Below are 20,502 nucleotides of genomic sequence, written 5' to 3'. Positions count from 1 at the left end.
AATGAACATGAATAACCTGATTTGTCCAAATTAGAAACTGAAATTAAATTCCGTCTAAATGACGGTACCACAAAAGTGTCTTTCAAATCCAAATAAAATCCAGTACACAATAATAATCTAAAATGCCCTATAGCTTCCACCTCCACCGTCTTGCCATCTCCAACATAGATGTATCTTTCAACATCATTTGGCTTCCGGTAGCTTAGGCAACCCTGCATTGAAACACTGATGTTAGTAGTTGCACCAGAGTCTAACCACCAAGTGTTTCTAGGTACTGAAGCTAAATTGACCTCAGAACAGACCAAAGCAAAAAATGTACCTTTCCTTGCACGCCAAGCGTGATATTTAGTACATTTCTTTTTCATATGCCCAGACACATTGCAAAAGTAACAGGTATCATCCTCTTTCTGTTTCTTTTGTGCTGGAGCATCTGCAGCTTCATTCTTGGGCTCAACAGTTTTCTTTCTTTTGCCCTTGTCTTTAGAGGTGCTAACAAAATGAGCACTTTCTTTCCTTTCTTGCTTCAACCTTTCCTCTTCTTGCACACAAAATGAAATGAGCTCGTTAAGAGACCATTTCTCCTTTTGACAGTTATAAGATATCTTAAACTGACTGAATTGTGCAGGAAGAGAAAGCAATACTAAATGAATGAGCAAGTCATCCGACAGCTCAAGCTTTAGCGCCTTAAGTTTTGAAGCAATATTTGACATGCCCATAATGTATTCCCTTATATTTCCTTTGCCCTGATATTTCATGGAAATCAAGTTCTGAAGAAGAGTACTTGTTTCCGCCTTATCGCTTTTTGCAAAGCGCTTTTCGATTTCAGCAAGGAAATCTTTGGCACCTTTTATCTCTTCCGAGATAGTACCCCTAAAGACCTCAGGAATGCCGCGCTTAATGATCATAAGACTCATGCGATTGGAGCGATCCCACTTCTCATAATCTTTCCTCTGTTCAGAGGTACTAGATTCCGTAGGAGAAGCGGGTTTCTCCACCCTTAGTGCAAGGTCAAGATCCATGCAGCCAAGAACAATTTCCATGTTCTCTTTCCAATCCTTAAAATTTGTTCCATCAAGGATCGGAACCGAATTCAGATTAGCAGATATCGAACCGATAGTAGCTGAAAATAGAACAAAAACAAATGCTATAAATATACTCACATTAAGAAAAATTGAATCATCAATACGTTCAAATAATGGCATAACTCATCTCAAGATACCTAGTGCACCATCAATATCATGTCTTTTGACAGTAATACTAATTGCTAGTGGTACTCTTGTTGTAATGATCAAACATTGATAATAAATCATGTCAAATAACAAACCCTTCTTTGGATTGATTTATCATTCACATGTAAACCCTTAAAATTATCACATGTTTATCATCACAGGTGTGTATGAAATCCGGCCAAGCATTAACTTTTCCTTTGGGATCCATTAATACTCACATGGATAAACATACACACGCACAAACTTTTAATATTTCTTATGAGCAATCTCCATAAAAAGAGGTCACTTTTGTGACTTTCTTATTTTAATTGACTCATTTAAAATATTAAACAATTGTATAAAAATACAAACCATAGCCAAAATTTGAAAACACACTAATAAACTCAAGCACTGAAACTCAACCTGTACATGAAATTCATATACACCTAATGTTGTTGAATCCAAACCAGCAAATATATATTCCAAAGCTTACTGGTCTTATAAACAAAGTTTTTGGATTCAAAAACAAATTGAATTCATACATACAAAAATAATACCACTTGCAAATATATATATAAACCAAAAAACTAGTATACATATCAACATATGTAATACGTGAATATCAAATAATCCATATTAGAGACAGAAAACTGAATCAAGTATATATATATATATATATATATATATATATATATATATATATATATCCTGAGACGAGCAATAGCTAGTGGTGCCAGCAAGCCCACCAGTTCGATTTAAATATTACCAATTTCGTTTTATTATAAGCCAAACGAAACAAGATGCAGTTTATGATTGCATACATATCTGAATTTTCTCAACAATTAAAACGAAAACCCAATACTTCATCAACCAAACATGTGATGACCAATGGCAAAATAAAAAACCGAAACTGCAGACATGAAAAAATAACCTAAAATTGAAACCCTAATCTCAAAATTACCAAAATCATACATGAATCAGGCATGGGTGGCTCTGATACCACTTGTAGGTTTCTAATAAATAAGGATTTGTTCCTAACCACATGCTTTTCTACCCATATAGAAAATAGGAGCATAATCCTAAACCACACTTGATTAACCCATACCCGAAAAACATGATGAAGATCTAGAGCGGAAGCGTACCTGAATGAGCCATGGGAATCGCTGAAGGATCTGGGGTTGTGATCTTCCAATTGTAGATCACCCTTAGGGTTTCCTGATGTTCTCCTCTGATGGGGATGAGGAGAAACTTTTTACGTTGTTACGTTGTTATGTCTACAATTGGGGACCATAACCCTATAAGTAACTGCATCAGTTACAATTCTGTTTTCAATATTTCTAATTTGGCCCCTCATCAAATTAGAATATTGCCTTATGGTATCCGCACAATACCTTTTCATAACACATATGCCCTTAGCCATAAGATCAATATTAAATAGACCACTTTAGTTTTGGCTAATTAAATAATGGCCCTAACACAATTAAAAGTTACATTTGTGACCCAAAATTCTAACAACTTGTGCATTCTGTGCCTGTTGCGACTCATCTTTATGCTTCGCTGATTTGGGACATTAAAGAGCTTTTTGGGAGATCTTGGCATGTGGTGCTGCATCATGTTTTGAGAGAGGGGAATGCGTGTGCAGATTTTTTGGCTAAGCATGGCGCTTTTCATGATGAAGCTTTCATGAGTTTGCTTCTGTTGGCTGACGCGTCGGGCGTCACCTCTTTGAGGCCTTAGCCCGGGGTTTCCCGGTTTCTTTCTTTTTTCTTTATGAGTTGTACCAAAAAAAAAAACAAAACGTAGTAGTTACACTGCAGCAATCCACCCACAACATTTTCGTTATAAAAGGGCCACTTGATACCACTCGTGGTTAAACATTGGAGACCACATTTCTCAAATATATATTAAGCTCCTTAAAAAGGTATAAACAACCATGGAGGGGATAGATATTGGAAAATCATGCTGCTTTGTCACTGATACAAGTGGAATGCAAAATCCTAGAACTCTAAATCAATCATTTTGTCTTTCTTTTGCAAAACTGGCAGAGAACTACCCTGCTGGATTTCCCAGAAAGGTAATAACTTCAAGAGAACTCTAATCTTTACAATTCATATATGTCTTGTTTTCATTGGAAAATATTACATACAGAAATCACTCGCAGAAGTTAATTTCTTCTCAAATTGATTCTGACTTTAGAATTAATTATAGAAGAATTTTGAAACGGGCATTTGATTAATTTTGATTCTTGTGCTAAATAACAGGTATTTGCAGAGGTAATAGGCACCTTCCTGTTGGTATTTGTGGCAAGTGGTTCTGCTGCTATGAATGCCATTGATGAAAACAAAGTCTCAAAACTTGCAGCTTCACTTGCAGGAGGATTAATCGTGACGGTGATGATTTATTCAATTGGACACATCTCTGGGGCACATATGAATCCAGCTGTTTCCTTAGCTTTTGCCACCGTCCGGCATTTTCCTTGGAAACAGGTTTGTCTTACATGTCTTCCAAGTCCCACCACATAATGTTCGTTTTGGAGTACTCATGCTCAAGGAAGATTAATGGCATAAACAATAAGAATACTAACAAACTTTCTTTACTAAGGTTAATGTTTCATGAGATCCTTACATGATGAGTTTCATATTGTTCGCCATGTGGACCGAAGATGTTGAATCAGAACCTTTATGATTTAGTAGTCTAGAGTTTGATCTTTACCCTTCGCATATTTTAATTAAAAAGTGGAATATAAGCACATGGTTGTGCATTTATCAACGCTTCAAACCTAAAAGAGTCTTTTGTGAGGGAGTGTGTTAGAATCTAAATATAAAATCATTGATAGGGCCAACAACTTAAACTTTCAAGACAACTAGTGACTTAGCACAACAAACATCTAATTTTTCTTTCTATGTTTTTTTTTTTATCATATATTACAATTTTCTACCTTCTCAATATTTATCATTCATAATGTCAATTGAATGTATGCATTATATGTTTATGAATCATTTTTGTTTACTTTTACAATCTCCAAGATCCCAATCTTGATATCAAATTACTACTATGATCATTCGAACTGAGACCTCCCCTATATCCATACTTCTTACAGGGTTTAGTTTCACTACAAACAGAATTCTTCACAAAATTATCTAAACTCTGTAAATTTTTGAGTAGCCTATTAGTAATTTCATCATAGCATTTGCTGACCCTATAATATTTTTTTTGTGGAAATAAACGTCTAAACTGTAGGATCCACATATTACTTCATATGAATCTGAGTCTGACCCACATTTGTACTGGGTCAAGTCCAGGTCAAGATGGTTTCAGCCAAGGAAAAAAACAGGTACAGGCCAATTTCACGTCTGACAGTAGACCTAAAGTGGTCCATGGTCATGGACAAGAAATAATGGGACAATTTATATGGTCTATACATTCTCTACAAATTATATATCTGCATGTGAAAAGAATTTGAACCACATAGCCTCCCAGGTACAAAATGATGCATAGCATATTTATGTACATTCTCCTACCCTTAAAAAGTGAGAGGATTTTAAATTTTTTTATATGATATGAAATATAAAATATATTTCTTAAAATTAATAGTACTATATATTGAAATAACAAAAAAAATTATAAACTACCAACAAAATCTAGCACAGCTGGTAGATACTTGACCCCTTAAACATTTAGTCCAAGTTTTAATTCGATCTATGAGCAGTTCGATTTTTGAGTCTCGAAAAAATTAGTCTCATTGATGATTGTTGTGGAAATATCTTAGGAAAAAACCGAGAAAAAAAGACAGATTTTAAATTTGTGCTAGTTAACCAATTAATTTTATGGACTAAGTTTTGTAATTAGCTCACAATTTCCTTGCAGGTCCCATTTTACATTGCAGCTCAACTCATAGGAGCTATTTCCGCATCCTATACACTACAAGTGTTGTTAGCACCAGCAAAGCAACTTGGGACAACTTCACCTTCTGGATCAAATGTTCAAGCACTAATCATGGAAATAGTGTCTACCTTCACCATGGTGTTCATTGCCACGGCTTCCTCTATTGACACAAAAGCAGTAAAATTCTGACAACAATGATAAAATTTCCCAATTTATTTCCCCTTAAGCAATAATTTTTAACCATTTCTAAAAAAAAAATGATGTTATTTGGCAGATTGGAGAGCTAGCAGGAGTAGCAGTAGGTTCTTCTGTTAGCATAGCAAGCATTGTCGCCGGGTAAGAAATTATATGGAGTAAAAATGCTTTATCAAGAAAAATGTCACTAACAAATTAAAAGGGTTTCTTTGCAAATTGAATTTAACGTATCATATTGTAAATAATATATATGAAACACGATTCTTTATTTAGGTAATGTATTTTATGAGTAATGTATTTTTATATGAGAATGATGGAAATAATTTATGACCATTAAATTTAATAATGAATGATCATTAAAAGATAATAAATGGTTATATGGGCACTTAAACATGTCAAAAAAATCACATTACTTAAAGTTTTATTTTTAACCTTTCATTATTATATCTCATGATTTATTCTCAATATTCTCACATAAGAAGATCATTCTCATAAGATACATCATGTAATAATTAAAAATATGGTTCGTAAGTCGATCATTCTTTTGACATAGTCCGTAGAATTGCTTAAAAAGTGTATTCCTCCTCCCTTAGTTAGCAAAAAAAAATATTACATCAGCATAGAAAAAAAAACTTATTGAATAAGACTTAGTTGAAAGTTAAGTTAAAAAACCATGAAATTAGCCTATGATTTGAAAATTATTAACATAATCAATCTTGCTAAGGCAAAAGTTTTCCTTTTTTGGTCAATCCTAATGAAAAAAATTATCTTGTCCATTTATGCAGACCCATTTCAGGTGGATCAATGAACCCAGCAAGGACATTAGGTCCTGCAATTGCAGGTGCATCCTACAAGGGAATTTGGGTCTATATTCTTGGACCTGTTACTGGGGCACTTTTAGGGGCATGGTCTTACAGTTTGATACAGGATCAAGGAAAGCCCGTTCTTGATATTTCTCAATCTTCTTCCCTCTCATTTTTGTTGCGCCAAAAGATTAGTGAAATTGAGCAAATTAGTAACAACAACCATGATTGCTCGGCGTGAATACAATATTTTAAACACCCTCCATGTAATGATCTCAAGTTCAATATCATATATCAACTTTCAAGAATCAAGATTAACCTTGTGTACGTATTTGAACATTGTTTTTGTCCTTAAATGAGAAGCTAGTTACGAAAGAAATGACATGAATATAAATTCATTTAATCACATTCACTCCCAAAGTGGGATAAGAGACTATTAATCAAGACATGTACTTAAACATTTTTTTTCAAAGAAGCTTAGAACGATTAAGGAGGTAAAGATGTCACTCGTGGTGAACAAAATGTTGGGGTTTGGGGCTTCTTTCCTATGTGGAGAAAGACTCAAATATATAAGTCCACTTTGTCTCACTTAACAAGTGGAGAGAGGTCAGTTTTGAGCAAAAAGAAAGTTAGCTCATTTTGTGAAGAGAGAAGCTCAAAAGTGAGAGGGAAATAAGAGAAACAATTTTCGCACATACTCAGAGCAGTCTCGGTAGATCTGTCGTAGCGCATTCGTTCACTGTCGGATTTGTCCAAAATTTGGACAGGAGGTTCGTGACTCCTGGGTCTTCAATTTGGACTGTTGGATCGGTGAGAAGTCGTCTGTGGAGGGAGAAATATGGCTCGGACAGTAGCAGTGTTTTGCTCGTTTTTCTGTTCTACTTTGTTCTCAATTTCATGCTTGTTGCCTTGTTGTTTTGGCTGATTATTGAGCACGATTTGTGCTACATTTTGAGACTCTCTTGTATCCTTATTTGATCATAGTGGAGCTTGATTACTGGCGTGTGCCCGTGGTTGTTTTACTTCTCACATTGAGAAGATTTTTTCCCCGTTAAAAATATTGGTGTCTCTTTTATTGTGATTTTTAGTTGCTGCTATATTTGTTATTGCTCCTCACGGATTCAACAAGTTGGGGAAATTGATTATCCGTTGCTTATTGCACAGTTAGAGTTGTTGTTAATTGTGTTGAATTTCCCATCATAGTGGTATCAGAGCTCTTTGGTTAAGGGGCTTTTGACTTGTTTGAATGATGGAGGCAAATACAAGTAGGATGATCTGTTTGAATGACACTAATTATCACTTGTGGAAGGGCAAGATGAAGGATCTTTTATTTGTGAAGAAGTTGCATCGTCCTGTGTTTTCTACAGAGAAGCCGGAAGACATGTCCGATGAGGAATGGGGTTTTGATCATCAGCAGGATTGTGGTTTCATTCGGCAATTTGTAGAAGACAATGTTTACAATCACATTTCTAGTGAGGAACATGCAAGATCCTTGTGGCAGAAGATTGAATCTTTGTATGGTTCTTAATCAGGAAATAATAAATTGTATTTGTTGAATTCCTTGATGAATTTGAGGTACAAGGAGGGGACTTCTATTTCAAATCACTTGAATGATTTTCAGGGGCTTTGAGATAAATTGTCAGGAATGAGCATCAAATTTGATGACGAAGGGTTGAGACTATGGCTACTGAATACTCTACCAAATTCTTGGAAAACTTTTCGGGTTTCAATTACTAATTCATCCTCAGATGGTGTTGTCTCTTTTGAAAATGTAAAGGGCAGTGTTATTAATCAGGAGATGAGATGGAAGACACATAGTACTTCATCTCATTTCGAGGTACTTGTTACTGAGAACAGGGGGAGAAGTCAGAAAAAAGGAACCAAAAAAGGGAGTAGAGAGAAAAGCATAAGTGCAAGTAGAGATAAAAACAGAAGTAAGTACAAGTCAAGATACAAGAAAAAACTGTTTTATATGTAAACGAGAGAGCAAAGGCAACAAGAGTAAGTAGAGAGAGAAGGATCATATGATCGTGTTACTATTGCTACTTGTGATGATTTAATTATTCTCCGTGACCATGATTTAGTCAATTTTTTATCAGATGAGATCATGTGGATAATTTATAGTGGTGCTACACTGCATGTTACACCAATGAAGAATTTCTTCACATCTTACACTTATGGTGATTTCAGAGTGTTGAAGATGGGTAATGATGATGTGTCTAAGGTGGTTGGTATTGGTGATATTTGTTTGCAGACCAACATGGGAGTGTAGTTGTTGCTTAGAGGAGTCAAACATGCTCCAGATGTTCGCTTTAATTTGATCTCCGTGCATATGTTTGATGATGGTGGTTATGATAATCACTTTGGTTTTTGAAAATTGAAACTCACCAGAGGTAACATGGTTATGACCAGAAGAGAGAAAATTAATAAACTGAATTGGACTAAAGCATTGGTTGCTAAAGACAATGTGAACACCATGGATAAGGAGGCTTCTTTGTGGCAGCGCAGGCTTAGTCATATCAGTGAAAAATGGTTGAATTGTTTAGCTAAAAATGTGCTTCCATGATTCAAGAGTGCAGAGTTGGAGAAATGTTCTCATTGCATGACTAGTAAGCAGACTAGAGTATCCTTCAAGAAACATCATCACTCAAGGAAGTCAGAGTTGCTTGAATTGGTGCATTCTGATGTTTGTGGCCCTTTGAAGCTAAAGTCTTTTAGTGGTGCACTTTACTTTGTTATCTTTATTGATGATTGTTCCAGGAAGCTTGTGGTATATGCTTTGAAGACAAAGGACCAAGTTTTGGAGAAATTCAAAGAGTTCCATGTAATGGCTGAGAGATAGTCAAGCAAGAAGCTGAATGCATTCGTACTGACAATGGTGATGGGTATTGTGGTCCATTTGATGTTTATTGCAAGTAGCAGGGTATCAGACATGAAAAGACTCCTCTTAAAACTCATCAGCTGAAAGGGTTAGCGGAGAGGATGAACAGGACTTTGATTGAAAAAATTAGGTGTATGCTTTATGCAGCAAAGTTGCCCAAGAATTTTTGGGGAGAAGAATTGTACACGGTAGTGCATGTTATTAATATCAGTCCTGCAGTTGCTTTGAATGCAGATGTGCCAGACAAAATTTGATTTAGCAAGAATGTCAGGTATGATCATTTACGTGTGTTTGGTTGCAACGCAGATGTGTATGTTCCAAAGGATGAAAGATCCAAGTTGGATGCGAAGACAAGGCAGTGCATCTTTATCATTTATGATCAAGATGAATTTGGCTACAGGCTGTATGATCTTGTTGAGAAGAAGGCAGTAAGAAGTTGTGATGTGAAGTTCATGCAAGATCAAACCATTGAATACATTGATAAGATGGAGAAGACTACACCCGAGAGAGATAATAGTTTGTCTGATGTTGATCCAATTCGGACACTTTTTCATGATTTGGGTATTGCTGAGAATAATGTTCAGAATGGTGAGCAACATGATGATGTTGGTGATCAGCAGCTTGGAGATGATTTAGATGTTCCTGTTGATGATGCTGAAGAGGAACATGAGATGTTACAAGATGAGAATTTTGGTGAAGCTCATGTACCACCTCAAGCTCGACTTTGGAGGTCTACTAGGCAGAGAAAACCATCTACCATGTATTCTTCTGATGACTATGTTACCTTGACAGATCGAGGAGAACCTGAGAGTTTTCAAGAGGCCATGGAGAGTGATTAAAAGAAGAAGTTGTTGGACGCTACGCAAGAAGAGATTAAGTCTTTGCATGATAATCACACTTTTGATGTGGTGAATTTCCAAAAGGCAAGAAGGCTTTGGAAAACATGTGGATTTACAGGGTGAAGCAAGAAAGTAATTCTAAATATCCGAGGAACAAACAGAGAAAGGGTGTTGATTTCAAAGAGATTTTTTCTCCTGTGGTGAAGATGTCATCCATTAGAACCGTGTTGAGTTTGGCTGCTACTCTAGATTTGGAAGTATAGCAAATGGATGAAAAAACCGTTTTCCTTCATGGTGATTTGGAGGAAGAGATTTACTTGCAGCAACTTTGTGGCTTTCTTGTTGATGGAAAGGAAGACTATGATCGTAGGTTGAGGAAGATCCTATATGGCTTGAAGCAGGCTCCGCGTCAGTGGTATAAGAAGTTTGAGTCTGTTATGTGCGATCAAGGATACGAGAAGACTAATTCTGATCACTGTGTCTTTATTAAAAAGTTTGATGATGATGATTTCATTATCCTGTTATTGTATGTTCAAGACATGCTTATTGTTGGGGAAAATATTTCCATGATTGACAGGTTAAAGAAGAAATAGGGCGAGTCATTTTCCATGAAAGACATGAGAGCTGTTAAGTAGATTCTTGGTATAAGAATCATGTGTGCTAGGAAAGAGAAGAAACTTTGGTTGTCACAAGAGCACTATGTCAAAAGGGTGCTACAGAGGTTCCATATGGAAAAGGCTAAGGTGGTAAGCACTCCTCTTGCTCCTCATTTTAAATTGAGTGCTAAACAGAGTCTCTCAAATGAAGCTAAAAAATCAGATATGCAACAAGTTCCTTATGCATCAGCTGTGAGTACCTTTATGTATGCAATGGTGTGCACAAGACCAGATATAGTGCATGTTGTTGGTACAGACAGTAGATTTCTGTCTAATCCAGGTAGAGAGCATTGGAATGCTGTGAAATATATTTTGAGGTATCTTTATGGTACTAGTAGTTTGAGGCTTTGTTTTGGAGGTGATAAGCCTACCCTTGTGGGCTATACTGATTCTAATATGGCCGGAGACATTGATTCCAAAAAGTTCACTTCAGACTACCTAATTAAGTTTGCAGGGGGAGTTGTGGCATGAAAATCAAGATTGCAAAGGTGTCTTGCATTGTCCACTACTGAGGCATAGATCATTACCATTACAGAAGCATGCAAGAAGTTAATTTGGTTGAAGAAATTCTTGCAGGAGCTGGGTTTTGTGCAGGACAAATACTTGCTATTTTGTGATAGTCCAAGTGCGTTTCATCTTGGTAAGAATCCAACTTTTCATTCTAGGTCCAAACACATTGATGTGAGGTATCATTGGATACGTGATGCATTGGATGCTGGGTTGTTTGAATTGGCCAAGATTCATACAGATGATAATGGTGCTGATATGATGACAAAGGCATTACCGAGAGGCAAGTTTGAAACTTGCTGTGAGATCGCCGGTTTGGCGGTCCTCTCCACATAGTTGTTAGGGGGAGATTTGTTGGGGTTTCGGGCTCTCTTCCTATATGGAGAAAGACCGAAATATGTAAGCTCACTTTGTCTCACTTAACAAGTGGAGAGAGGTCAGTTTGAGCAAAAAGAGAGTTAGCCCATTTTGTGAAGATAGAGAAGCTGAAAAGTGAGAGAGAAAGAACAGAAACCATTTTCGCCACATACTCATAGCAGTCTCTGTAGATCTGTCGTAGCGCCTTCGTTCACTGTCGAATCGATCCGAATTTTGGACATCAGGTTCGTGACTCCCGGGTCTTCAATCTAGACGGTTGCATCGGTGAGAAGTCGTTTGTGGAGGGAGAAATCTGGCTCAAGTAGTAGGAGCTGGGGACATATGGATTGGGTAGGAGAGGTTCAGGGATTGATTCCTGGCATGTACAACTTATCTTTCCGATGTATCAATAAAAAATTCAGACTTTATCTTTATCTCTTACTTCACTAACTAATATATAAATACTTTTAAAAATGACAATGAATAAAAAATCAATCTTGTTTCTAATGTAAAAATCAAGTTAATATATATATATATATATATATATATATATATATATATATATTTTAGATATTCTTAAATTTATTACTTTTTTGTTATGCTAACTTTAATACTTAATAAATTTGTTATATATTAGGCATATTAATTATTTTGATTTAAAATTAAAATCATATTAATCTTAATTTTAATATATGAGAAATTAAAAAGTCTTATAATTAGTATAAATATATAATATTATTAATTAATAATTAATATTGCTATTAATTTAAGGGTCAAGTCATATTTACTTATTATTACTATTTCTATTATTATTATCATTTAAAAATTTCCTAAAATTTTGATTAATAAATAAAATTCAGATAATATTAATATCTAATTTTAAATATGAGATTTTTTTTGAAATTAGTAATTAATATAATGAATAACATAAATAGTCATAATAACTTATTAATTTTTTTTATTAATTTCAGTCAATTTCACTTTTACTTATTATCACCATTATTATTTTTATTTTATTTTTCTCAAATTGTAATTAATATTAAAAAATTTAATAATATTAAGTTTTTAATTTTTTTTTTGTTACAGTAGGATTAAGTTTTTTATTTTAAATATGAAAAGGAGAATTTTTTTACAATTATTAATTAATATAATTCATACTATAAATGTTATTAGTAACTAATTCCTATTCTTTAATGTATAGATCAAGTGATGTTTACGTGTATATATATTGATTGATTATTATTGATGCAATACAATTAAATTTATTGCAATTAAAGATATCTGGTAATTTTCAAATTTTATACAATGACCCTAGCATTTATTTTATAGAAGAAAGGAAATATAAAATAACAATTATGAACTTATATATTAAGCTCCATATATTACTTTCAAAAAAAAAAATTAAGCTCCATATATACGTCAGTCCAAAAAATAAGTGATCTAGCTAACAAAATTTACAAGCCAACACATGCTAGCTCATTCCTAAGGACGGAGCATCTCCTTCAAGAGATTGTATGTTCAATTTTCATTACGAGAGAGAGTTATGTTAGTGAATGATTTATATAAACCTCTATAAAGGATATATAAACCTCACTTGGGCGGTAGCTGAAACTAAACTCATCCAAATATTTATTCATTAAAAAAAGTGACTCAACCAAATTTAATTCGTGAATTTTGTGGTATCTAGATTTTTTTTGGGTGTGGTACCCCATGTAATATTTTAAGTTATAATTTTGTTGGAAAAAAGGCGAAATGATATATTATTGTCATTTTAAAAAGTTCAATGATCGACTTAATGAATTAATAACATATAATTCTTAAGTTTGTTTATTTTATGAAATGCACAATTTTAAAATTAGGGTTTTTAGTTCAACTTGCAATTCTGAGAGGTCATAAAAATTCTTTTCATGTGAGTATTTCTTCCTTCAAGCTTCACCCATATTAAACCTCCAAATCTTCCTTTATCCTCTTCCTCTAAGTTTAAATTGTATATTTTCTATTGGTTAATGGCATTTTAGGTACCACACCTTAATTTGGTTTAAAGTACTACAGCAAGCACCACATTTAAAAGGTTTCACTTATACCTATTTAATGCATACATGTGAAATGGAATAGATACAAAATTTCAACATCAACATCAGTAAACATTAGAAAATTTTCACTCCTGATCCACATATCTACATAGATTTTGAATCTGCTCATAATCCAAGTCTTAAACACAACTCACTTTCAAAAAAAAAAACACAACTCACCAAATAAACTCAGCTTATAGTTGATTGATCACAGTAACACCTGCAGGAAGCCTCAACCGGAATTTAGTGCTGACATGCCACATACCTGACTATGTGTAAGCAGATAGCTCACACAGAGTAACCAAATAAACATAGAAAAAGAAAAAAAGCAGTGATGATGAAATAAAAGAAAACCCCAGTCGGTGAGGCTTTACTGCTTGCTCTTTCAGTTTCATTTCCATCAAGCTTTTTCTGCTAATAATCACTGATTTCAGTTAACTTTTGATTTGAAAGCAGAAAAAACCAAGCAGGGTCATGAGGAAATGGTGCTTCCAGCTCCCCTGGATAGTACTGCCAAAACCCACCTCTTCTATGTGGCATCAGGGCATCAATTCAAAGACTCAATGTCAGCCAAATATTGAGCCAGATGGGATCAGAACACCTGGACCCTACTTTAATCTGCAATGTAATCTCAGTTTCTGATAAGAAACATCCTCTGATGTGTTTTAATCACATCTCAGTTACTAGTATAAATAGGTGTATGGTCCAGCTCATGCTTAGAACAGAGAGCTCAGGCACAAATTAAAGAGCAATAGAGACAGAGACAGTGATCCCAGAAACTCTGAGTAAAATATTTTTTCTCTTTGCAGTCTTTTTCTTTCTCAATAATAATTGTTTTCTGATTCTGTCAACAATAGTCAAATAGTGGTTCAGTCTCCTTCTCTCCTAATTGACTAGAATGTTTAGTTTTCATTTCAGAACTGATCACTTGTGGCTTTCTAAAACACGTCTTCACTATTTTTTATATTCTTGGGTTTACATGCAGTTTTTTTCTTTTTTCTGGATTTACTTTTGATCTATAGATTCCTGATCATGCATGCATGGAAAACTCATGACTTTTGAAGCTGTATTTTCTTTTAATTAAGTTTGAAGATTTATTCGAACGTGGATGTTCTTCTTTCTCATGATCCAAGATTACTTGCTTGTTTATGCATGTAAAATGGTGAAGATCTGAGCAGTGCTTATGAAGCTTTCTACAAACTCTTTTCTTTTCTTTCCTTTCTTCTCACTTTTCAATTTCTAGACCATGCTTTCATGCACATGATCTGCATCCTAGAGACTGTTTGTATACTTTCTCACAGAGGTATAACGGGACAAATGGGTTTTTGCTGTGTTTTCTAGCTTCATTTGTTACTTATTATTTCATCAGAATCATCATGCATGTTTGTTTCCATTATAGAAATGGAGGAATGCAAAAAGGAAGATCAAGTCACTGTGATCACCCCTAAGGAAGTTTTCGTAACCCCAGTTCAGGAAACTTCAGCTACCAACGACCACATTATTGCTGTCCCCATTGAAGAACTGGGTGTTATCATTGCTGAAAAGGATGATGAGAAGCCTGAAACTAATAATGATGATTGCTGCCGCTTCTGTCTTCAGGATGGATTGTTGGAAAGACTCGAAGAACCCTGCGGTTGCATTGGAAGTGTGAAGGTTGTGAAATTTAATTTTACCTTAAATTGTTAACATTTATTTGTTTCTTGCATGATTACTAGTAGATATTGTTTATTACCATAGATAATTTTGAAATCTTAGAATATAAATTTTCTACGAGTGCTTTCAATTACAACCGGGGTTTTAAATTGCGGTTCGCAACAACAATTACACGTTCGTGCATCGATAGCGCAATTGCTATCTCATTAACCCGCATTTGTTGGCAATTTTGCGATGTGACCCGTAATCGCAATTTAAAACTCAGAGTTTACATTTAAATACTCACATGGTTTGAACGCCAAAAAACTAATTAAATGCAAATCTTCTTGCTCTATACATGCCATAGTTTGCTCACAGGAAATGCGTTGCTCAGTGGTGCAACACCAAGCGTGACACAACATGTGAGATCTGCAAGCAGGTATGAATAACTATGGTTTATCTTCTCAGGTTTATGCTTATTTTTGTAGTATTGCATTCAGTTGATTCCAAATATATACAGCTTACAACATTTCAGCCAACCAAATTTATTTTTTCATCTTCCTATTAAATTGATCATTAAAAAAAAGAGCCAAATGCAATACCATTACTTTTGATAAAAACCATGCACTATAAAACTTAATGTTTATTTATTGTATTTTTTGTTTGTTTGCAGCTAGAGAATTGAATGCTACAGTAAATAATTTCATTTATCTACCAAAAAAAATATAATTTCATTTCCATATATAAGGTTTCTATTTTAAAATGCAATTAATCTAAGGGAAAATATATTATCAAAAAAAATGTAAGGGAAAATAACTTACATTCGGTTCAAAAAAAAACTTACATTAATAATGCTTATATCTATACTTCATGATTCTGATATGCAGCCATACCAACCAAACTATGCTGTGACTACACCACCTCCTTATGATGATGTGGAAATATACATGAGGCAAGTTTCTATTGTGTAAATTGTACTAAAACATTAGTAATTAACATATTTTTTATTCAAAAAACATTATTAAAACTTCCAAATTATTCTAAAAAATACCTATTTCTTTTCTTGCAGTGAGCGTTGGAGGATTCCTTTTACTGAAATTCGGGTCCTCACACCCCTGCAGCTGGCGGAGCGCGGCATCAACCGCCTACTCCGATCAATGAATGTGGACTTCAGCTTGAGGAACCCCACTGTGGGAATGATCTTCGGAACTGTACTCCTCCTCGTAAGACTTGAGAACCCCCACTGTGGATGATGTATAACATGTTTGGATCACATTTTTTCCTAAATAAATTAATTTTGGCACCCATAAACGACTCAAGTAAGGTTTTCTCCATAGTTAAGGTCAACTTCAAAATCAATTATAAATATTTTAATAAAATGCACTTAACTTCAAAGTAATTATAGAAAAATTTCATAAAATTCACTTAACCCCAATTGGAAGTGATTGTTGATAGTTCTAGGAGAATTTTTGGTTTTAATTGGGAGTATAATTATCATTGAGTGAAACTACAAAATATAATGAAATTATCATGTTTTGGATTGTATAGTCACCGCTAATTCAAACATACTATAAAGCTTCACATTTTGTGTTTACTTGACATGACATTACCTTCACTTGCAGCTTTTTGCAGCAATGATTATAAGGGATGCTTACCACTATACGCCATCCAAGGAGGATAAACTTACTCACATTCTGTTTTGTGTATGTGCAATGAGCAACATTTTCCATCCTCGTACATAATCACATATGTTATTTGAGTATTAATCAACTTAGTTGAATCAATTTAAATATTTTAGTTTTTAGATATCATCTTTTATCATAATTTTAAAGAAAAGTTTGGTCTCACAGGTTCTGATGGTTATCATTCCTCCTATCTATATCTTATCATGGATTGTGGAATGCAGGTAAGTTAATTAATTATACACATAAATATGTGTGTGTGTCACTATCCATTTTAATATTATATAAGATCTCATTTGGGTACCTATTTGTAATTTTTTGAAATTCAGGGACCAGAGAGAAAGGGAGAGGTTACTGATGACGATGACCAGGGAGAGGGAGGGAGAGACCGAGCTTCTTCCATAGCATCATCGGAGTTTAATTTGGAGAAAAAAGTTTGCCCCTGGGTTAACCATATAAAAATTATTTGTAGATCAGCTATATATAAGAATCAAAGTGGACAAACATAGAAAAAAAATTATGTAAAGAAGAGGTGATCAAATAAGGTCATTGGGAACTAGTGTGCAACTATCATCTTAGCAAGTACATGTCCAATTGCGTCTGGTTATAAATTACATATGAACCAATGAGCATTGTCTCAATGTTGAAAAAAGCTTGTTTTGTATCCCGGGTTGTTCATATTTTAAACTCTTGAAGTGGGTAATCAAGTGAAAGTTTTCTTTCTTTGTATCACCCATGAGTTTTGCGCTACAATATCTACAAACAAATTTCATTTTTCATCTATCATTTTTCCTTTTAAAATGATTCCAAACATATGATGTTAGCTTTTTTGTAACACCCAAATTCTGACTTGGAGGAAGAATTTGATTTATGTCTTGAATTGTATTTTCTACATTTGTTCCACCGACATGTGTATAACTCATAAGATTATTCCGAGTATATGATTTCTCAATAGACATTCTATAAATAAATTAAAAGAAAAGAAACAATAAGTGATAATGAAAAGGAAGGTCATAATAAACCATAACATGCTACAATGTAAAAAGCATCATTTATACACATAAATAACTGAAAATTAAAGAAGGGAAATGTGAAAAACAATATTTTTTTAACAGTTATACAACAACAAAACTGGTATTTAGCGACGGTTATTCTACAGCGCTTCAACGAAAACCACTGTTAGAAGTCACTCTGCGGCGCTTCCCGATGCAGTTTTTATAACTGCGGCGATGTTATTGCGTTTGGCAGCGGTTTTATTTCATTTAGCGGGGGTTTCTAAAGGGTCAAATTAAACTTGTAAATTAAAAGAAGAAGCATATATTGTTGAAACCCTAAAACGTTAGAACAATTCATCTTTCTCGGGTCTCTCACTCGCTCTCACGCCCTCTACGAACCAGCGTTCACTCGCTGTCGTTGCTCCACCACCAAAAACCCTCAGGTTCTTGTTGAACCGCAGTTTCAGATGTGCTACTGCATCAAGTACCACCACGATACATACAGAGGTTTTGACGGCGGAGCGTGAAGTGCAGTCGGTGACGATTGGGGAGCTTGGATGAGGCTTCTCTTCGTCGATAGGCTCTCGAAGCTTCGGAAAGCTCTTCACATTTCCATGGCCAAGCTCCTCCCCTAGAAACTCAACCTCGTTCTCCTCTCTACCAGCATGTATTCAAAAAATTCATCACTTTCTAGAACTAATTTATGAATAATCATCTCTAGATGTTGGAAGATTAATACAGGAAGCAGAAGAAACGTCTTAATTTTGAAGTTGCAAGTGCAATCCTAACAAGGAGATTTTAGCTAAGAGTTTATATACTTAAATTGCTTACAGAACAATAGAGCATGAATAAATGCCTGACCTTCTGCCTCATAAGCCCAGCCCACAAGCGCTCAATAGACTTGGAAAAATAACCCAAAATAACTTGTTTAAATATTTTCTCAACTTTATGTCATCAATTAATATTTTAACTACTAATTTTATATAAATTTTTATATTTAATAAATATAATATTGAAAATGAAAATGAACAACAAATTAATCTTTTAATTAATTTTTTTTTTTGAAAGAAAAACTATTTTTATTAATCTTATTATCAATGTAAAACACAGACACACAGACAGACACATATATATTAATTAGATATACTTACATTTATTACATTTGTTGTGTTCTAGCTTTTTAATACTTTATAAATTTTTTATATATAAAAAATAATTATTATTTTGATTTAGTATTTTGAAAAAACCCCTTAAATTTTGATTAATTTTTTAAAAAAGTATAGAACATTTTTTCTGAAAAATTAAAATAATTTTAATCTTACTTTTTATATATGAGAAATTCAAAAGTCATATAATTAGTTAAAAAAAATTATTAACTATTGCTCATTATTATTATCATTATTATATTATTATTATTATTTCTCTTCCTATTATTAATTTCATTTTAAAATATCATAAACTAAAATTTGAATAATAATATTCACATTTTAATATTCAAATTTTAATTATTAATCACAACTTGAGAAAATAAAATAAAAGTAATAATGATAATAATAAGTAAAAATAAAATTGACTCAATTCAAAGACTCAATGTAAATAATTAATTTAAAAAAAGTTGTAGTAACTAGGGTGGGTGATTGAGGTCGTACTTGATGTAAATAATTAATTTAAAAAAAGCTGTAGTAACTAGGAAGTGACTCCTAGGTCGTTTTCCAAGGATTATCGTTTCAACAAAGATTCAATACTTCAAAAACGCACACACACTAAGGGGGGTTCTATGATTTAGTTCAGTAGACAAGCAGTAGATAATATGCGAATTAACAAGATCGAGTAAAACGGATGAATTCATTTGTTCAGTATATCGCTACTCAATCACTGGTATAAAAAGATGAATTCATTCTTATTAATTTCCTAGTTCGTGAAAATTAATTAACTAAGCGATAACTAATTCACAGTTTCCTAAACTAAGTGATTAAGATACGCATACGAACTAACATAAACTAAGCGAATGTGCATCATCTTCTAAGCTATGGAATCAAGCAAACCTAAATCAGTAGTAGAGATGAAGAAGACTAATTAAGAACGAATTCTACATTAAGGACTATACATTAAGAGCGCGATATACGTTGCAAAGGAATTCAATCCTAGGAAGTTAGCCTTCCATGGATGGGGCGAAATCAGCAACAATATTGGAGAAGGTAGGGAGTAAAAGCATAAACCCTAACATAACTCTAATAAATACTGAAAAACGAAATTATATTGAATAATAAAGTAGAAGGTAAATTATTGTTTCAGCATAAATCCTTAAATAGAGCTGAGATCAAATCCTAATAAAAATCAAATTCTAAAAAATAAAATCCTAAAGATAAGATCCTAAAATAACAAACTTAAATAAGTTTGAATCTTAAAGTTAATTTATTCCGAAATTAAATCCTAATATAATCTAAAATACAATCTTCAATTCAGCATAAATTCAATCTTCATTCCGCAATCCCCAAAATGCCCTTGCTGCAAAATATAACCTGAAAATAATAATAAACTTAATTAGACCTCATAATATAAATCAATTCCAAACAAAGTCAATTAATTAAGCATAAGCATTAAAGAACCATCAACAATGGTAAATTAAGATTATGAAAAGTAGGTAAAATATTGCTCATCAATCAGTGGGTGAATATTAGAAAATTTTTACTCCTACCACAAATCTACATAGATTTTGAATCTACTCATAATCCAAGTCTTAAACACAACTCACCAAATAAACTCAGCTTATAGTTGATTGATCACTAC

At 33.7% G+C, this 20,502-nt stretch overlaps 1 protein-coding gene across 1 annotated transcript; it reads left to right on the top strand.

Annotated features, from left to right (window-relative positions):
- The first annotated feature begins 3,098 nt into the window (after nucleotides 1-3,098).
- LOC130728515 (aquaporin NIP2-1-like) lies at nucleotides 3,099-6,691 on the top strand. The gene is made up of 5 exons (XM_057580012.1): nucleotides 3,099-3,282; nucleotides 3,470-3,694; nucleotides 5,076-5,270; nucleotides 5,368-5,429; nucleotides 6,074-6,691. The coding sequence occupies exons 1-5, from the start codon at nucleotides 3,142-3,144 to the stop codon at nucleotides 6,330-6,332; spliced, it is 882 nt and encodes a 293-aa protein (XP_057435995.1). The 5' UTR covers nucleotides 3,099-3,141; the 3' UTR covers nucleotides 6,333-6,691.
- The last annotated feature ends 13,811 nt before the right edge of the window (nucleotides 6,692-20,502 follow it).

Source organism: Lotus japonicus, chromosome 1 (assembly GCF_012489685.1).
Source record: "Lotus japonicus ecotype B-129 chromosome 1, LjGifu_v1.2".
NCBI classification, from domain to species: Eukaryota; Viridiplantae; Streptophyta; class Magnoliopsida; order Fabales; family Fabaceae; genus Lotus; species Lotus japonicus.
Note: the sequence above shows the minus strand (reverse complement) of the source record. Positions and strands in the feature narration are given on the sequence as shown.